General features: G+C 36.4%; 1 protein-coding gene across 2 annotated transcripts in view; it reads right to left on the reverse strand.

Annotated features, from left to right (window-relative positions):
• Window positions 1–2,344: 2,344 nt before the first annotated feature.
• The window catches only part of LOC138692709 (uncharacterized), a 31,240-nt gene continuing 11,188 nt past the window's right edge, over window positions 2,345–22,396 (reverse strand). The window contains exons 3-4 of one of the 2 annotated variants that reach the window (XM_069815866.1): window positions 18,605–18,700; window positions 2,345–2,809 (exon numbers count right to left, since the gene is read on the reverse strand). In XM_069815866.1, the coding sequence (XP_069671967.1) occupies window positions 2,538–2,809; window positions 18,605–18,700 (368 nt within the window). In that variant the 3' untranslated portion in view covers window positions 2,345–2,537. The remainder of the gene's footprint in view (window positions 2,810–18,604; window positions 18,701–22,396) is intronic. The other variant, XM_069815868.1, reaches the window with a different exon arrangement.

Genomic DNA, 22,396 nt, shown 5'->3' on the forward strand with positions numbered 1-22,396 from the left:
AAACTAGTGTAATAAAATCATTGAACATTACTAACCATACTGAACACCAATAACAAATCGGCTCAACTACTGAACAATACAAGCTGGTGTAATTAAACAACTGAACAATACAAGCTAGTGCAATTAAACAGTGAATACTTTTAACCATACTGAACACCAATAAGAAGCCAGTTCAACCATTGAACAATATAAGCTAGTACAATTTTATTAAACCACTGAACACTACTAACTATACTCAACACCAATAACATGTCGGTTCAACCACTGAACAATACAAGCTAGTATAATTAAACTACTGAACACGATCAGTCAAGCCTCTGGTCAAGCTAATTCAACCATTGAACACCACAAAAGAAACTTAATTTAAGAACTTAACTTACTTCTTTTAATAAAACTCATAATATTATTACAAATTACAAATTAATTTACAAATACAAATATATTATTTATTATTATTATTATTATTATTATTATTATTATTATTATTATTATAGAACACAAAAAACAATTATACAATAATTTAAACATAGATAACTAAATAACTTAAATGAATTGACAGCCTATAACTAATCAAAGTTAATAATAATGCTTAATAATAAAAGCAAAAAAGGCGGAGTTTGTCCTCGGATATACAGTAGAAAGAGAAAAGAAAAATCTTAGAACAGATGTGTAGTGTCAAAACAAGAAGAAAGAAAAAATAAAATTAGAATTTACTGTACCTTTTCAAGCATACACTCTCTTGCAAGATAAGTTCAGCCATTGATCTACCAAAAAAATAATTCTGCGCCGTATCAGGGATGCACCGGCAAGTAGAATACGTTACCCAGTTTCGGGAATTAAACTACAGTTGTGTTGGTTTCAATATTTAATTTTTGTTTCGGTTTACTAATGGACAGTATTGGTTTATGATAAGATAAGGGCTTGCAGTACATATTCCTTTCATATAAAGCGACTTTCCGAAATTAGTCCCAACTCACAACAAATTTTTTACTGTTGTTTACTCAAAGTGTATGGCGCTTATTATCACCTTAATATTACGAAACTCGCGACGATTACAAATCAAACGAGTGGTCGCACAGGTCTGTAACTGCTATCGATGCTGAGATATTACACAGAAAGTTCACGCAGCATGGCTAATTTTATACGCAACTTTCGCACCCTCATATTCATTGCGAGGAGAGGAGGCATCATTGTGTTAATCACACAAGTTACATAGAGCGTATTCCGAATCTCACCGGTGAGCAATCCGATGGCATCACGGTGTTCCGAATTCCACCGATGACGTCATTGATGCTCCACCGGTGTCGCACCGGTGCCATCAACTTGCAGAGGTGGTGGCAGTCTCCATCAGCCGCCATCAGTGAATCTGATTGGTTCTTGTATAGGGCGGGAATTAGCAGACGAATGACATCGTGCACTGTTGTGTCATGGCGGTGTGTTTTGCTTTAGTTCTGCTGTATTGTTTGTAATGAGCACAACTTAAAAACAATATGTTAATGGCTTATGAGCGAACATGTCAACGGACCAGTTATTACTACCGGTTCAAGAAAAAAATTGTTTATGCTATCTTTTCTTTGAACGAGATGGGAGTACGAAAATTTCGCAAAATTTTGCTAACGTAGCACAGACAACAACTTGTACAGTCGCCATGACAGCCATCGATCCTTCCAGCAGTTTTGTTCCTTATTTCGCTGCAACGTGACGTCATTGATGCCACCGGACCGGTGAGATTCGGAATACGCTGATAGTTCCCAGGGATGCGTAGGGCTTTCACAGCGGGCTACTACCACAGACCAGTGCTGTGTAGCTTCATCGGACTGCTGGAACCTGGTGAATCGCGATATCTACGGTGCTGCGATCTTTATGTCAATATAGGATGCAGCAGGACGTCAAACCGAAAGTAACTCCAACTCGATAATATTACGCCCATCAAACTGCCTTCTTCACATAATTTTATTATAAATCAACAATTTAACTGATAATAAATTATTATTGATGAGTTACACGGCCGGTTTTTATAAAATAAGAATATACAATTTGTTATATTATATAGTAGGCTTTGATATTTCAATGAAAACAGAAAGTCAATGCATTCTTCCGATAGTTCCGTACCCCCCCCCCCTCCACCAACATCGCGATGTTAAATTAGCGAGTGATTTAAGGAATCGTTAGGCCTACTGGACGCTAGAGAAATTCATTTGTAATCTTTAGAGACTCATTATCTTCAAATATTGTCAGAGAAACACATCTCAATCCAGCTCTATAAAGACCTTCATTAGGTCTATAAACGTAGGCCTATACACAAAGCATCCTACATGTTTTCTAAAATAGAACACATTACACATTATTTATCAACAAAATTTATTATTCGTATTTTCAGAAACAAGTATAACTTACGTGACGTAATTTCAACAAAAAAAAAACAATAATATTTTACATAAACACTCAATAGTTGAAATAAAATTAAACATTTAAAATCATATTCTTAATTTCAAGAAATCTAACTGCCAGAAGCTCATACAAACCAAAAGTAAGCTTCAGATCTTCATGCAACCACCAACAGTAAGTGAAGCAAGGACGTGAATAAGAAAAACTGCGGGACGCACAACAACAGCCCTACCAGATGTAGGCTTCCCTGCCTGGGGTTTGGGTACAGGTTTTTTTGGAGGCAGTTTCGTTGTCATGCCGTGAAGATGATGAGCGGCGCAAAAGAACTGATCCTCGTGCATGATGACGTTGTCCGCGTCCAGAAGAAAGCAGCGCTCCTCACCCACACCACAAGTCAGTATCATGTGTTTTGTTCCAGTCACTGAAATTAAACGCATCTTCAATTAGTTACAACTCCCCGTCTAAGGGTAATGAATACATATCAGTGGTACACCTTCATCTCAAACAGCAGGAATAACTAACATGCTCTCTTAATTAATATCACTCAATAAAAGAATTGTATTCCAATGGATACCATCCCATTGTGGAATCCTGGGAAACGAGAATGCGGATGCTTTAGCAAAGAAGGGCAGCACTGCTACTTACAGACCTGTTACTAAATCTACGTTTTACTCTGTGAAAAGATTTATTAAATCTACATACTTAGACTTTAACAAACAAAATTTGATAACACAATCTCAAGGGAAAAAATGGAACTCTCTGCATCATAATCCACAGTTAATTCCCGATTTACCACGAAAATCGTCTGTAGCTGCATTTAGATTGGCAACAGGCCATGATTGTTTGGCCAAACACCTGCATAGAATTGGAATATATCAGTCCCCTAACTGCCCATTGTGCAACTCAAACCAAGAAATGGATTCGGAACACCTCAAAAGCTGTGCTTCAGTGGTTGGCCATGATAATATCTTTGAAAAATATTGGAGTGCAAGAGGTCAAATGACTTTATTGTCAAACGCCTGGCATTAGAAAACAACAACAACATATCAGTGGTGAAGCTCTTACAGTAAGAGGGTTTTGAGGCTTAGCCTATCAAAAACATTTGAGTTATTATATATAGTAACAGTACGCATATACTGTAAGTTCGTAATATTGATGTATCGTAACACTTGGTTACACTCCGATCCTTCTACATATTAAGTTCACTATTAGCAGTTATTCCAGTATGGAGACCTCAGTGTGAGGTTTGTGACAGAAGCCCCTAAAGGCATGGCTACGACCTTGACTCGAAAGTTTGAGGCGGTATTGACGAGGGGGTATCGATTCGCTACATATCCGTACGAAACGAGGCTAGCCTCACCTTCACAATAATACGTCGCGTTATATTGGTGTTCCGTGAATGCGCAGTATTTCTGAGTTTAGTTTAATCAAGAAGTACCTGCGTATGTGTGTTACATATTAATTTTGCTTAAAATGGCTCATACCCTCCGTGTGTCGCCAGCCGACGATCGGGGAATGCTATGGAATGATGACGAAATGGAGAAATGTTGACGAAATGATGTAGATGCCCATTATGGGGAAACGGGAGAACCCCGAAAAACCCCTAACTGCGATCCTGTCAGCCACAAGTGTCACTATGGATTTTTCAATGAAAAATCCCAGACCTGAACGTGACTCGAACCCGGGTCGCCTGCGTACAGTTCGAGGGTTAGTGTAATAGATCTTCTAGATCTTCGCATTACGGGATGTTGTGCCCTCTCCTGAAATCCAATTCAATTCAGTAGTGTTCGGTGTGTTAGATGGTACAATTGTCACGGAGGGGCGGCAGAATGGACAAATCAACCTCCAAGATCGAGAATTTATATTACATTACTATAAAGAAAAAAAAAAACACTGTTAAGAAAATTGGTAAAACTTTAAATTGTGTTCAAACTAACAGAGTAATAAAAATCTCGTTCAGTACTAGAACAACATACTAAATAAACGAAAGAAATGCTGTCAGAAGGATAAACCATTCTAAGTCGGAAAAACTAAGCCAAATCCATGGCAAAGTAGTGAGAAAAGGACATCTGTATTAATAAGAAATTTCAATATTGTAAAACCATTTTCCTTACAGATGAATGCTAGTTAAACAGTACAGACTATAAGACAACAGTCTGAGCGCTTTGTCTACAAATAAAATTATCTACCGCTGTGCATGTAGTAATTTCGTTGGGTGCAATGACTGATGCGTAACCTTTGGTTTACAGGTAATTTTAAAATGAACCGTACAGGCGATATATTAATGTACGTCATTATGTATGGAATTACGAAAATGAGAAAGAGAGACTGTATTGTTTCATGATCAAGTTTTAAAGAATACTCAAATCATATTTAGGCCTATGGGAAAAATTAATCAGCTGAAACAAAACTTCATCAACGAAAAGCATGTTCTAAAATTCAATAAATCACTGACAACTACAGAAAAGCCAGTCGATGACGTACGGAGAGAGCTGGCCTAGGAACGAGTAGGGTTGCCTGCTCGAAATCTGGGTATGCTGCGAAACTTGTGGGTTTGGGAATGCGCCTATCTTCAGGGTTAGCGCAACAGATCTTGAAAGGTCGCAGTGCTGTGCCGTAGTGCCCCCTCCAGAAATTCTATTCCTTTTCATTCCACTCCATTCGACGCTTAGTGCAGTCAGCTGGTGTGGGTTTGAAAATGCGCCTAGCTTCAGGGTTAGCACAATAGATCTTAATATTTCGCAGTCAGCGGCGGATTTTCAGGGGAGGCAAGGGAGGCCGTGCCTCCACTAATATTTTACCACAACACAATATGGCAGTAATAATTCCAGCTGAATTAAGATCACAGACAAGTTACAGCAAATGACGAACATTTTTCCTTTTATATTAATTTTACTATTCACTACGACTAAGAGTCCACACCTGTGGAGTAACGGTCAGCGCGTCTGGCCGCGAAACCAGGTGGCCCGGGTTAGAATCCCGGTCGGGGCAAGTTACCTGGTTGAGGTTTTTTCCGGGGTTTTCCCTCAACCCAATACGAGCAAATGCTGGGTAACTTTCGGTGCTGGACCCTGGACTCATTTCACCGGCATTATCACCTTCATTTCATTCAGACGCTAAATAACCTAGATGTTGATACAGCGTCGTAAAATAACCTAATAAAATAATAAAAAACGACTAAGATGTACAGTAAGTTATGTAAAGTCGACCACATCCAGTTGGTGATGCCCGCTCGCTATACTGTAGATAGTACAAATAATTCGTACTGAAAAATAACAGATAGCGCTGTAATCTGTATAGTCGACATCTAGCAGCCTGCTGTGTCTATGCGAGAGCGGGAGAGAGAGGAGTCGGCTACATGACGCTACTCCCCGGTAACCATGACAACAGCAGTTCAACCAATAAGATAGCTGGTTAGAAGAGTGTTTAAACTTGATAGAACGCGCGAGGGGAGCCGATTTGAAGACGTCCTACCCACCGCTAACAACTGTACTGCTTATAGTCACAGCTGGTTTCGGCTGTATTGGGAAGCTCTCTCTCTTTCTCTCTTCTTGGTTTTAGAAAATTGAGTCACGTGTTGTTAGTTTTCTCTCCCTGCGTAAAAGTTTTCATTTATGTTGTTAGATTATCTCTTGTTTTCGGGTGTTCTTGTTATTTTATTCTTTTGTGTTACGAGATGTATATGATATATTTACTTATACAGTATTTCAAATATATCGAGAGTTTAGAAACAAATGCAGATGTCTCTAGCTTCTTCTAGTAGCAGTTATTCAGTATGCTGTGACCTATTTGATCGGTTTGCGAAGAAAGAGAAACATCGAGTTAATTTGCTGTAAAATTAGACTATGTAATAGTAATGAGCAAGCCCCGGATTCTTAGGTTCGAATCGAATTTGTTGTTATCTCCTTACTCTCGAAATATTGCTTTTCTTATTCGTTTTATGTAGCAAAGCGTAACTTTCTTAAATTCAATATGACCTAAAAAGACCTAATTCGTAGGTTAGGACTTGGAGTGTCCTAAAGAGAGACAATCTTTACCAAGCTGTTGTAATATATTAAAAGTATGTTGTTTATTTTCCGCCCCCCCCCATAAAATTCCTAAACATAAGATTTAAAATCCTGAAACATAAATTGGAAAACCTAATTTTAATTTCTTAAAACCTATAACTTCTGTGCTTGGTAATGAGGTACGTCACAGGCTTTATATTTTTATATTCTCATCATTCACGTCTTGGCCTCCCCAACTTTCAAACCCACCGTCCGCTACTGGTCGCAGTGCTGGGTCGTAGTACTAAAACTATAAGTATTTCAAGAAGGAAACATCTACTATAAATGTACAACAAGAACTTAAAAATATTATGCGATATTACTTTAACTGATAAAATTTTACAGTGATGTTCAAATTGTCTGCTGTTGGTAGTGGGGTGGTTCCCTAATGTCCTAATTAGATCCCGGTCAGTTTCAAGCGTTACGCCCGATATGGTGTCCATAATCCGAATGTGAGATATAAATGCCATTAAAATCAAAATTAAAATCATTTACAGGAAGAAGAAGAATCCAAAAAGGATAGCTGCCCTTGAAAAAGGGGTACCGAATGGTAACAGCACCTAAATTAATTGTAGATCAACAATATTCTAATTTAAATTTAAATTTTATTTTTATTTTATTTTAATTTAATTTATTTTGAGGGGGCAGCTATCCTCGACATGAATAATTTATTTTTCATATATAGAGCTGTACAGATGGTTATTTACAATTAACAAGGAATGTCTTAAAACATTAATGGCTATATCTTGAAGTTCCAAAAGATCGATATGGCCCTACGCAAAATTTTTAATAAAGCAGACATTCCTGTGTGAACTGAAAAGAACAATAGGCTATTGTTTACATTCCGTAACGTCCTCAAAGGAAAAGTCGAAGAAATTTTGTATCAGCGGCTCTCTAAAATCATACGAGAGTTGAACAGAGGGGATATTGTCACAATCGTCTCGTACGACATTCTAAGAGTAGGCTAAATAAAAACCGTTCATTCAAGTGCGATTTCAATGGTACCTCGTCAATAAATTGAACCTGATTAGTGGAATCCTATTCTGGTGTTGTGATGCTGGTAGGGGGCGAGGAACACGTCTAGTTACTGAAGATAAAGAAATTATAACATTATGTGAGGAATATAAATATTTACGAGTGAAAATTACTAGTGATTGTAAAAATGATGAAACTAAAAAAACGATTAAAAGACGAAAATCTGCTTTATCAATCTCAATAATATTTTGCATGATAAACTATTTTGCAACTAAACAAAATCTAATATTTATAATGCAATAGTTCGAAGTGCGGTTTTGCATTGGTCTATAATTATCAATTCTTATCTTAAGAGCACACATAATGTAAGACGTATTTCCAGTCTCAAAAGCACTTTCGTTACTAATGCATCCAACGTGATATGGAATAATTCACTGAATGAGCAACGTCAAGAAAAACAAATGTGATAAAAGCAATAGTTCTAACTACTCGTTTGATATTGCACATACAGTAGATAGGGCTATATCGACTTAAGACTTACTAGACGCGATGGACCATGTAAATCACTAGAGTGATGCAACTGAGTTCTCTTTTCAGTATCCTTCTCTTATTTACATTTCTTTGTACGTCAACGGGTACCGCTGTACATTGGAGGCTGCAGACGAGTACACAGTATACCTATACTGTTCTGCCCATGGACAGGTTTTTCAATGCAAACCCAGCATTCTCAAATCTTTCCTATTTTCTGTCTTCCTCTTAGTCTCCGCATATCATCCTTGTATCTTAATGTCATTTAACATCTGATATCTTCTTCTGCCCCGAACTCTTCTCCCGTTTACCATTCCTTCCAGTGCATCCTTCAGCAGGCAGTTTTTCTCAGCAATTTCTTTTTCTCTTTCTGATCAGTTTCAGCAACATTCTTTCTTCACCCACTCTTTCCAAATTTCACACGCTCCATTCTTCTCCATATCTACATTTCAAATGCTTCTAGTCGTTTCTCTTCATTTCGTCGTAATGTCAGTGTTTCTGCCCCGTACAATGCCACATTCCACACAAAGCACTTCACTGGTATCTTCCTTAGTTCTTTTTCCAGAGGTCCGCATAAGATCCTCCTTCTTCTATTAAAAGCTTTTTTTGTTATTGCTATCCTCCTTTTGACTCCCTGGCAGCAACTCATGTTACTGCATCTCTAGTACATCCCAAGTATGTGAAGCTGTCCACTTGCTCTACTGTCTCATTTAGTATTCGCAAGTTTGCATTCATTTTTCTTCCTGTGACCATGGTCTTCGTCTTGTCTGCATTTATCTTCATTCCATACTGCTCACAGCTCTCATTTAGCTACAGTAGCATATCCCTTAATATCGTCTCCTCTTCTGCTAAAAACGCCATATCATCAGCAAATCTTATGCACTTTATTCTTCTTTCTCCTTCTATTACTCCTTCCATGTTCTGAAAACAGTTCTTCACTAATTTCTCCAAGTAGCTAGATGTTGAATAAGGTAGATGATAAATGGCATCTTTGACGTACTCCTCTTCAAATTTCACTTCCTTCTGACATTTCTTCTCCTATCTTGATTTTGACTCGTTGTTTTAAATAAAGAATATTGAAAAGCCGCCTCTCTTTCCAATCCACACCTATTTTCTTCAGGATCTCCATCAGTTTGTTCCATACCACTTTGTCAGAAACCTCTTCTAGGTCCTCAAATACTATACATTTCTTTGGTCTTCTCTAAATATCTTTCGCCGATTGTTTGTAGTAGTCCAATAAAATTACATCTCTCGTACACTGACGTTCAAAGTATCCGACCTACGATTTTATGATCGTGTAAGCGAACTTTTCAACCACGGGATAAGTCAGAACCAGAGATATAAAAAATTGACAACTTTGAAACAGTTCCCCTACTTCTCAATAGGTGTCACCATTATTGGACAGTTAAAAAAAGTGTCAGAGAAAATTATTATGTAAATTAAGCATTAATTATTATTACAATTGACAATACCAGCGGTTTCCAGCTAAACCCAGTGTTGTTTTACAATTAGTTGAGTAGGATAAAAATTGAATTCCATATTTATCTACAATTGGCAACAGTGACTATTATCTTCGCCATCTATTCATAGAAGCAACAACTAAAGAATCCACATTTACACCAACAAATTATCGATCACTATCGATTAGTCTCATCAGATATCTTTAAACGTCAGTGTACCTTTTCTCATCAATCCGAGTAAGGGTACGTACACGTTGGAGCAACGATAAACGATAAAAGAAACTACCTAGCGACGCTTTGGTATTATCAAAGAATCAAGTGTTCATACCGGAGCAACGAGGACGCGGGAAGCGAACATTTTCATTTATCAGTAAAAGATATTCTATGCATCCACTTAATGAAAGAAGATTATAGGAAATATCAGCTGCTAAGTTCAAGGTTAATGTAACTTAAATACGTACAAAATTAAACTAGTTTCTCATCTCAAAGATAGTATAAATTCGTTGTGTTGTGATTGGTTCTTGTGATCACATAACATATGACCAATAAATACACAACTAATCAATTTGCCAATATCTACAATAATTAATTTAATATGCCAAAATAATAATAAATCGATTAATATTCGGATATATTGATAACCACCGGTAATTATACAGATTAATATTATCTTAATCAGAGATCATATGAACGACAAGAGCGAAGAAAATGGAACTTTTCTGTTTCGTCGCTTTTATCGTGTATCTTCGCTTTTATCGTTACTCCAATATGCACACCTCAATGACAATGCATGCTTCAATTCTCTCTGATATAGCATCGCTGCTTCTTTTATCGTTTATCGTCGCTCCAACGTGTACTACCCTTGGATTTGTTAATTCATACGTTGCCACTCTTTTTAGACGATTGTTATAGTGGCAAAATCTATTGACAATTTCGTACACATAGAATTTTGCTTTTATTCATCCGATGGAAGCCGAATTTTATAATTTTCTTAATTTCCCTTAATAAGCGCGGTGACCACTACAACAACTCTGCGATGTTTCACATTTGAAAGTTCTTATCGACGAGAGCTCGAACTAGCGGATCCCCCCCCCCCACACCCGCTGCACGAAGGACTTGGTTCTTTGCGTGCAGCATCGCAATAGCTACTTAATGCCAACCCGTCGTTTATGGCTACAGCAATTGTCCTGATTTTTTAGCTATTTACTGACTTCAATAGTTCTGAATATTTTACTACGGTATAGTTTTCTCTGCGAGTGACAAACCAAAAATTGAAAGGTACACAGTATGCATAGTAAAGCAGTCTTGTATTCATAAATTTTGCCAGGCTGTTTCTAGGTAGCATGTACTTAATATAGAACTTAGTACAATTAATATCTTAGATATGGATCCTGCTGCCTATAAATGTTAAAGCATTTCTTCTGTACTGTGCTCTTTCCAATGCAGAGTCTCTTTTACAATCGTATTTTGTTTTTATTTTGCAAAGTGAAAATAAAGGAAAGATTGAAGAATGCTGGGTTTGCAGTGAAAAACCTGCCCTTGGGCAGAACACTATGTATACATATGAATACACTTGACAATAAGACGAATGAAACCCCATCTATCTCCTATCGTTGGTAACAGTACGGGAAGAGGAGAGTACAAATAGCGTCACCTTCAACGCCTAGATGGACTCCAAAGGGCAATCTGCAGAACAATAATAGGAGCAACACCCAACTATTCGAAATACTAGGTATAATGAAATTCACGGACTATATCAAGCTGATCCGCCAAAATTTCCTATCCTCACTACTTACTCATCCGGATCCATTGTTGAATACTCAAACCATCTACCTCAATAGCAATTTCCGTCCCTAATGATTTTCTCAAACACTTTCCTTACACTCTAATATCAAACCAACACTGTCCATCTGACTTGTCTGCTACTAGTAGATGTTAGTTAAGCAACAATAATCATTATCCAACTAACCATATGCCACCCTTCAGATTCTTTATAAGGCAAGGGTCCTAAATAAAGGACCTGGTACTTAATCAACCACTGCTCATTTAGAAAAAAAAAAGTACAAATACCTTTCATTGAGTGCAGAGTCATTTCTACTACAACAGTGACATTTTGTTAAAAACATATCTATTTTTATCACCTTCAAAAGACTTGGTCAAAGCTCCCGAGCAAGGTTACGAACCTCAATACAAAGTTGTTGGTTTTATATTCTTTTATATCTTTATATACGTAGGATAGGTACGGTACATCACGTGCGCTCTCATTCTGCTTTCCTGGCCTCACATATTTCAATTCTGTGCCATCATGATCTGATTGCGCTCTCCTTGAGAACCATTGCGAGGGTGTGACTACACAGAGTCTGGCACTTAAAACTACCACCTTTAAACATCTCCTATACTATTACGGATATCGACGAGCTGTTTTCGCTGCATTTAAGGGCACACAACACCTCACAAATCTAGCCTATATAGAATGATTATTAATAAAAAAAAAAAAAAACAGTATTTTCAGCACATAGTTTTAGTTTCTTAATGGAATAATAGTCATAAGTGTAGCAGAAATTAAACTAAATAAAATTAAAATAATAATGGCATTTATCGAATATATTCCTAATGCAAATAGTTAACGAAATATCGCTATTAAATGCCTGTATGATACAAGGAAAACAATAACAGAAAGTGTTCTTATTTTGTTTACTTCAATAACATCCAATAAACGAAACAAATGCGATACATTCATTTTCGCCATTTTTGCCCAGAACCGCACTCTCTGACAAACGCAGATCTATGTCCGTAACTGTTTTTTCTTTCCTTCCAACTTCAGTATGTTAAAAATTTAAATTTTACATTCATAAATTTTGTCATAATGTAATTAAATTTCTCTGATTAAACTTCCCTCCTGTACAATTGCACTAAACGGACTTTAGTTCGAACATTATGAGAAAAATAGATGATAATGAAAATTTCAGAAATTACTGTTTGAAGAAAATTCATGTTTGTAAGCTATGTTGTGAAGTATAAAGTTTTTTTTTTAATGTAGGAAGTAAATTTAATTGCACATATATTTTCTTAAAATGACAAAAGTTCCTAAAAGTCCAAGTGGAAATTGTGGTGAGTTAACAATTGAAGATCTCCCCGTAATAAGGATGTAACCAACAAAAGTGTAATTCATGTTTGTAAGCTGTATTGTGAAGTATAGAGTTTTTCAAATGTAGGAGGTAAATTTAATTGCACATATTTTTTTAGTGACAAAATGTTCCTAAACGTCCAAGTGGAAATTGTGGTGAGTTAGCAATTGAAGGCCTCCCTGTAATAAGGATATGACCAACAAAACTGTAATTCATGTTTGTAAGTTGTATTGTGAAGTATAGAGTTTTTCAAGTGTAGGAGGTAAATTTAATTGCACATATTTTCTTAAAATGACAAAATGTTCCTAAAAGTCCAAGTAATTTAATTGTGGTGAGTTAACAATTGAAGGCCTCCCCGTAATAAGGATGTAACCAACAAAACTGTAATTCATGTTTCTGGAGAAAGGAAAGTAATTTCAGGAACATATTTCACTAGACCTACAGTATATTTAGTCTACTCAGGAGAGAATCCACAAACGATTAGGGGAAACGTGGAAATTCTAGTTGAAGCAAGTAAAGCGATTGGGTTGGAAGTAAATCCCGAAAAGACTAAGTATATGATTATGTCTCGTGACCAGAATATAGTACGAAATGGAACTATAAAAATTGGAGATTTATCCTTCGAAGAGGTGGAAAAATTCAAATATCTTGGAGCAACAGTAACAAACATAAATGACACTCGGGAGGAAATTAAACGCAGAATAAATATGGGAAATGCGTGTTATTATTCGGTTGAGAAGCTTTTGTCATCTAGTCTTCTGTCAAAAAATCTGAAAGTTAGAATTTATAAAACAGTTATATTACCGGTTGTTCTGTATGGTTGTGAAACTTGGACTCTCACTTTGAGAGAGGAACAGAGATTGAGGGTTTTTGAGAATAAGGTTCTTAGGAAAATATTTGGGGCTAAGAGGGATGAAGTTACAGGAGAATGGAGAAAGTTACACAACACAGAGCTGCACGCATTGTATACTTCACCTGACATAATTAGGACCATAAAATCCAGACGTTTGAAATGGGCAGGACATGTAGCACGTATGGGCGAATCCAGAAATGCATATAGAGTGTTATTTAGGAGGCCGGAGGGCAAAAGACCTTTGGGGAGGCCGAGACGTAGATGGGAAGATAATATTAAAATGGATTTGAGGGAGGTAGGATATGATGGTAGAGACTGGATTAATCTTGCTCAGGATAGGGACCAATGGCGGGCTTATGTGAGGGCGGCAATGAACCTCCGGGTTCCTTAAAAGCCAGTAAGTAAGTAAGTATCAGCTATTTGACAAAACAAGAATACAAGTTTATTCAGTCACTGAACGCAATAATTTATTATTATAAATGAATGTTTCCAACGTACATCACATGTTTTAAGAATTTAATGTTACATCTTTCTTCCGGGGAGATCTTCAATTATTATTCTCTCCGTACTCTGGTAGGATGGAAGAGAAGGCCTTATGGCCTTAATCCTGTCAGATTAAATAAATTATTAGATTATTAAAAATTAAATTATTTATTTTGTCTGCCACAATTCTCTACTTACTAACATCCATGAATGAAACAAGTGAACGAATAACATTAACAATGTGATGTACACGATGAATGACACTCATGTATGGTCGAATGGTACGGATGTCACAATTGCAATAACGACTACTTGGCACAGTTTCATTGTCCATTTTTGTTTTAGGAATAGCACCAACGACTGTTACGTCATCACTGGATTCATGCCATATCTCACTGGCAGCAGATTCTCTGCAGCACCTGTGTTCAGAATATCACAAGGGCAATGGATTCTTAATTCTGTTATTATATGTAATACTTCATATTGTTAAACAGCTTCCGTTCCTACTCGTTAAAGTACAGTCGCTTCAATATTTCGCGCCAACTGGTCCTTAACCTCATTTTCCTCTTCTTAACTGGGCATCCTCGCAACCAAACACGATCGGTTTGCCGATTTTCATTGCACTCTGTGCGCTTTATCTACATTCAGTCGCCTCATGTTATGTTTACATTACGTAAATGTTTGCTAACAGCATCCAGTAGAGGGTGACTATCAATCCAACTATAAAGTTCCAATATATGTATAGAAAAATACATAACAAGGCCAAAACCGATCATACAATGAAGTCGCCACGCACACAGTGGTCTTTTTTCTGGCCGCGCAAAACACAAAAATTGAGTATCACAATTTTTTTAATTACTATAATATCCAAGGCTACGAGATTTGTTATAGTTACGCTTATTTGTGCAGTCCTTGTGTTGCAAAAGAAGCCAGAAGTATGGTATTTCTTATCGCATTCCCGGCCTGAAGCCGAGCTCATAATTTATGTCCAATAACTGTGCTTGAAATAACGTATTTTTTCGACAATCTTCATCGGTTACTGGTAGATATGAGTGACCAAGGTATATACTATTTTTGTGATATTTCAAAAATTCCACAGAACTTACTACTTTAAAGTGAAATTTGATTGAAAATCGAAAAATTAGTCCACACTTGTGGAGTAACGGCCAGCGCGTCTGGCCGCGAAACCAGGTGGCCCGGGTTCGATTTCCGGTCGGGGCAAGTTACCTGGTTGAGGTTTTTTCCGGGGTTTTCCCTCAACCCAATATGAGCAAATGCTGGGTAACTTTCGGTGCTGGACTCCAGACTCATTTCACCGGCATTATCACCTTCATCTCATTCAGATGTTGATAAAGCGTCGTAAAATAACCTACTAAAACAACAAAAAATCGAGAAATTATTGTTATTTTAACTTATAGTTTTGAGTATTTGTAGACCCGGAAATTTAGAATTGTCAACCATTATCATTTTTTTTCAGAAGACTAAAACCAATAAAATTATTCAGTGTAAATGAAATTCTTAACTTAAAGATTTAACCTGTATTATAACCATTCATCCCAGCCACACCTTCTTTCTACATAAAAACTAGCTGCAACTTTTCGCAACTTTGCATTTTTTTTTCTCCCCCCCCCCCCCCAGGTTTTAGTGCTCTCAGAAGAAATTTCGCGGAACAATCTTTTTCATGGTTGGCGCCATACAGATGACAAATCAGAAAGAAGTGATTAACTATTTAACTGTTTACTGGAAAAAACAATTTGAAAACTTACAGATAATCCGTTAAAGATAATGTTAAAAAGAAGCTTATTAAATTTGCTCGCTTGTCACCGAATACTGAGTAAATTTCAGTTATAAAAAAGTGAGTAGAGAGAGAGATTTATTTTGTATGAACAAAATATAGGAAAAGCTTCCACAAGTGGCTTGTCATCTAATGCTGGTCGTCCTACCAAATCATTCGCAGACTGAATTGAACCTTCGAAAAGAAGAAAAGTGCAACATTCGATGCAAACCTTAGCTCCGAATAATTATAATTAGAATCTACGAGTCAAATGTGTCTACGCTCCGAAGGAAAGAAGGACAGAGGTGAAATCACAGGCAAAATTACAGATTTTTCTCCGAGCATTCATAAAGTATAATTGCAGATAATGAAATCTTCATTAGTCCCCGTAGTTGAACTGTCAGAAGAGGCCCAAGAGGCGCTTAATAAATCCAGCAAATTTTTCAGTCTGTGGAATATTCGAAAATGTTCAAGGAAGGAGACAATGGAGGATACGCTGAACATGCTTTTGGTGTCGTCAGATCGTGTAATAAGCAATCTCACAAAGAAAACGCTAAAGAGAAGTGTATCTATACCCAATGAAGTTCTCCTGTATTAAGACCCCGTGCACCTCTCCTCCCGACGGGAGAGGGCGCTTACACCTCAGACTGTTGAGGAGACGGGAGAGAGGGCTTACAACTCAGACCGTCGTTTGAGGAGGGAAATGTGGGGCTGTTGGCGTAGAATAGTACATTGATTTGGAAGGATGGCGGGACTGGTCGTCAGGGTATTAGCAGTTAGGTCGGTTCGGCGTAGGTGAGGTCGATTTACTTGCAACTCACCCCAGGGGTGCACAATAGACCTCTGGTCGCGATGTATGGGATGTTCCCCTCCCGCCCTCATAAAGAGAAAAAAAAAAGACCTCGTGCACACGTCAGGAACTTAAACTGAAGCCAACAGCAGCACTGAGAATAAAAATTATTGAAAATGCGTTTAATACATTATATTGAAGGAAAAATCAGTAATGATAAATGTTCATACAGCATGTATGCATCGTCATACTTGTAAAATTTTCCGCACATTGTATAATAATAAAAACTATGTCATAATAGAAAACACTGAAAGGATAAATGTGTGGTACACCCTTAAAATAAATGTTTGATTACAAAATCTCCCTCCTTGGAAGGACCACATTATTTATCTCTTCAATGTTTGTGCAAGCTGCGATAAGTAGCACATAGTTGCAGAAATGGCACGCGTCTCACTGGGACTGGAGCTAAAGTCATTACTGTGAAGATATAAACATAGAGAATGTATGAGAATGCACACACGTATGTCTATAAAAAATGGTGTTAACGTTTCATGTATTTTATTATGACTATATTTCGTTTATATGACGTCATTCCATCTTCGACCAATGTAGTGTAATGACATTTTGAATTTTAACCATCACAGTCATACATTGCGATAATTTTTGCAACACGATTTATCACTATCAATTTATCGCATGGTCGTTCTTTTATTTAGTCAATGTCGCCAACTGTTTCCCCGTAAATCTATTAGCATGAATCCATTGTAATAAATAAAGTGCGAAATTCTACTTCCACATCCACATCTTCATCTTCTAACTCCATGTCCAATGTATCTAAAGAAAATGACACTCCTTCATAACAATTATTGTTCATTTAATTAATATCTTAATCAGGTTATTTGTAATTATATTACAAAACGTTTAAATTAAATTATGATTTCCACAGATAATGAAAATACATACTGTATGTTATAACAACAAGAGAAAAGCGCAGTACATGTAAATAACATTGTTAAGCCTGTATTTCGCTTTTCTCAATTGGCATTACTGAATAACAATCAATTCATTTATTGCAGTAATCGATATTCATATATTTCAACTTCAAATGTCTGAATAGGTTAAGTATTCATAAATATACAATTAGGGGAGAGTCGGGTAGTATCGGACATCGGGTAATATCGCACAGTGCGTTTCTTTCATCTACCACCATATGGTAGTACCTGAATGACATGATTACGTTTCTCTATGCAACATCACAGAAACGTAATCATGTCATTCAGGTACTACCATATGGTGGTAGATGAAAGAAACTCATTGTCCCATATTACCCGATGTCCGATACTACCCGACTCTCCCCTATCATTTTGTGAGCGAATTTTAAGGCTATATTATTTCAATTTTTGTTTTATTCACGAAATAGTCCTAATAAATGTCACTCGAGGTCTGAGATTTCCTAGATAAACTTAGTAAAATTTGAGGCACCCACTTCTTTTGTATGAAAAGAAAATGCACTGATTGTAGTGAATTTATATTCTTGATTAACATGAAGAAAACCATAATATTATGTTTTCATTGAAATATTAGTGTCATGCGTGAAGTTAACAGTGCAATAAAAATAAAAAATTATTGTAGTGTAACTTACTTATTTCTTCCATGTATTTTATCTACATATTTCATACATGCAGTTAAGACCTGAAGTCCTACAGTGTTGTAATAGTCTATAGAATATCCATATCTGTGATTGAGGTTAATATTAAACATAAACTGAATTCGAATCATGTCAATATTGACCACAATACACAACTTCTGAACGTTCCTTAAAAATTCAACGTACGGACGAAAGCAGCGTAACGTAAACGAACGTTCATCGTAATCTCAGTCTATATAATACAGATACATTATTGCTAAAAAATGTACACATTACGATCTCTTTTAAATTTACAACTAATATCGTTTTAAAGAGCGTTGATTAAGTTTCGTTCTAAAAATAAAAACTACGCCATTACTAACGCATTCCAGAATTTTCTACACGTAAATATTTAATGCAAAAAGTTAAAGATATCTTGTAATTATTATGAGAGCATAAAATACAGTCTTAATTTGGGACAAATTACTGTAAACTAGGCCGAATTTGTAGTAAGTCTACACATAGCGTAGTTAAGTAGCTCGATGTACGTACCATTATCGGCATGAATCTTGCAGGGAACTACGCATTCCGGTTTCAGCACTTCATTTGGATCTCTCACATTCACGCCGTCGCAGTTAAAGTCACGTCCTAGAAGAAATAAAAGAACACTAAAGAGATATGTTTGATCTGATCACAGTATCAATTAATTTAATGTTTTCCTTCCCGGAAAAACGAAGCAATCGATGTCTGTAAGTCAAAAATGTTATGACTATAAATTAAAAGCATATCAACGGCCCAGTTCAAAATGGAAACAACTCAAAATTTAAAGTTTCGATAAACCTGCATTTTAAAGCTACATGTTGCTTTGAAAAATTCAAGGATCATTGAAATTACTCCAAATTCTGTAAATGATGTCTTATATGAGGCGCTCAGCGCACAAATGGCCCAACTCACAAAATTATATTTCCACTTCATCTCTTTGTAACATACACACAAGTGATACACAAACGAAACTTACTGAAATATCAAGAAAAAACTGGGAATGATGATTAGCCCGATTTAAGGCCCTCTTCACTTAGCGGTCGAATCGAAGAGAATTTCTCTTCACAATATACTTACATGGAAGAAAACAGAAAGCGGCTCGTCGAATCGAACCGAATTCATGAGCTACAATATTTAATCCATTGCCGGAACAGATTTTCTTGTTTCGGGTATGATTTTATGTTCTCGTGAAGTCTTCGTGAAAAAACAAATGAGCAGTATACATTTTTGGTAGCGTAATTTGTTTACTCAAAGTTATTGATGAAATAGTAGCCTACATATACAGAAAATTACACTTCAAAAATATGAACGAATAATGCCCGTGGAGTGAAATAAGTAAATTAACGGAAACAACAGGTAAAAATTAAAATCCAAAGGAGCGCAAAAGAACAAAATTTTGTTCTATCTCTGAGAAGATATTTAAAAAAGCGGGAAATACCATGAATCCAGTATTTTCTTGTTTTCGGTAAGTAAAAAAAGTGGAAAAATACCATGAATCCAGTATTTTCTTGTTTCGGGTGTTTACTTTTTTCCGCCTCTTCACATAACTGTGCTAAAGCTATTACGCGATCCATTTTGCACTGCAACACGCATCGGTTCGGTTCGGTTCGATTCCATTAGATGTGAGCGGCGGCAGACGTTTCGATTTAATTCGGTTTGATTCCGCTAAGTACGAGCGGGCCTTTACCCTTTGAGCAGAAAACTATGAGAAACTCCTTAAAGAAATAAAGGCAATATGCAAATTTTGTGGGTTGGACCATTTGTGCGCTAAGCGCCTTATATAGGCTATACTACTATATGTTTTAAATTAATAATATAATTATAATAATAATAATACCGTGGATCCCTAGTGAGGTAATACCTCCTGCTTGGGCAGGGGTGCTCGAGTATTGACTATCAGAAAAGCCGACCTGATGGTCTAATGGAGTGTGTTAATTGAATTTAAGAAATGAAGCTATGTTGGAAATAGTGGATGAAGAAAGAGTGATGCTGAAACTGATTAAAAAGAGGAAAAGGAATTGACTGGGTTACTGGTTGAGAAGAAACTGCCTACTGAAGGATGCACTGGAAGGAATGGTAAATGGGAGAAGAGTTCGGGGCAAAAGAAGATATTAGACGATAGACGACATTGAGATATATGGATCGTATGAGGAGACAAAGAGGAAGGCAGGAAATAGGAAAAATTGGAGAATGCTGGGTTTGCAGTGAAAGAGCTGCCCTTGGAATCCCAAGCTCTCCTGCAGACCATGCAAACCAGCGCCCTGCCCTTTATATGTATTCGCTGGAACTTAAAAGCCTCTATTCGTAGAAGTCCGTTTCTAAACTGTAAATAAGCTTTTTTTTTCTTCTTAGGGACTGGCTCAAACCAAGCGCATTAACAAGCCATGAGTAAAGAATTCCTTGAACGTGGATGTGACAATCATCCCTCTCACTGCAAGAAACTTTTTTATTCAAAGTTTCATCGTAAAATATGTGGAAAACGTGAAAAAAATAGCAAAACAGGCAATTACATACATACATACATACATACATACATACATACATACATACATACATACATTATGTTCTGTCTCAGGGCAGGTATTTCACTGCAAACCCAGCATTCTCCAATCTTTCTTATTTTCTACCTTCCTCTTAGTCTCCACATATGTTCCATTTCTTTCAGTGCATCCTTCAGTAGGCAGTTTCTTTTTAGTCAGTGACGCAACCAATTCTTTTTTCTCTTCCTGATCAGTTTCAGCATCATGCTTACTTCACCCACTCTTTCCAACACAGTTTCATTTCTTATTCTGTCTGTCCAAATAGGCAATTATATGCAATTGAATTAAAATATTAATTATCATCAAAGCTGCTGAAATAAGCGCAATACGTAAAATAAAATTGATCTTATTCCATTATTCTTCGTTCGAAACGCAAAGATATTTGAATACTTGAACATGACGTGTTAATAAAAACATATTTTGAATGAAATCTTTCTTCTGACACAACGCACGCTCATCGATCTGAAACGTATGAAAAGTTGCATTATTTACTGTACTTTTTCCTAATATTTAGAATCTTTAAAAATTTCAGTGTAGAAAATGTGAAGTGGGCCATTATGTAGTCCTTCAGATGATTGTTTTAGTATGCACTATTTAGGCCTAATATATTCAGTAACCTCTTTTCGTAACATATTTTCTTATAACAGGGAACGAAGTGTTACAGATTTTCTATGCTGGCTGTATGTAGTTAAATGGATGTCATTAACGACCATCTGTCGCGACTTCTTTGACGTTTGATTTGCAGATGACCTTATTATGATCAATAGTATCGGCGATGGGATGATCTGTTCCATGAGTCAATAAAAAGCAACCGTTATTATAGTGTTGTAACGAAATAAATATAATTAATAATATAACTAAAGAGAAACATTTAGCTAAATAATACTGACTTCATAGGCCTAAACTTGTCTATTACATTATTCTAGACAAAAAAATTCAAATATATCATCATCGTCGTCGTCGTCATGGACCTTCTGGATCCATTCCGACTCCAAACTGGTACCAATAATTTATCAATCTGCCCATCGTTTCATCGGTCTTCCTAGCTGCTGTGTAGTGTAGAATTTCTCCTTTTGTATTCCGTAGTATTTTCTGTATCTACTATGTTCTATATTCTTCGGTGTTTGTGTTTAGTTCGTTTATTCCTAATTTACTTTCTTAAGTTTTCATTTTTTATCTGACAATTTGTAGACTCCCGCTGCTCTCAGAAATTCCATTTCTGAAGACTGTATTTTCTGTAGATGAAATTTCTTCATGTCCACACTTCTGATCCATATAATAAAGTTTGGATTGTCATATTTTTATACAATTGAACTTGTGAGTTCAAAAACGTCCCAACTCCACTTTTTCGTGAAATTTACTTTATGGCATATATGAATGCACCGTCGTAGAATAGCTACTCCTGTGACGCATGTTTTTTACGTTTAGAAAAGTCTCAACTCCAAGCGAAAAGTACCTTAAAATCGTTCGTAAATTTGTGTATATTGCAAGAACGTCCCAATGCACTGTAGTATTATACATGCATTCATTAATATGAGTAACAAGGCACCAGAAGAGGTCACAGCTTCCTCCCATGTGATTGGAAACTCTCCATTATTTAAAAAGTGAAACGAAAAGTAGAGAGGATGAGATGTATGAGGGTTGGATGCAAACAAAATTTGATGTTGTCTTGAGACATGATACTAAATTTTAAAGATCAATAATAGAGATTTCTTTAAAAAACTGTAAAAAAATATTAATCTGAATTTCAAGGTGATTGAAT

Source organism: Periplaneta americana, chromosome 17, assembly GCF_040183065.1.
Source record: "Periplaneta americana isolate PAMFEO1 chromosome 17, P.americana_PAMFEO1_priV1, whole genome shotgun sequence".
In the NCBI taxonomy this organism is placed as follows: Eukaryota; Metazoa; Arthropoda; class Insecta; order Blattodea; family Blattidae; genus Periplaneta; species Periplaneta americana.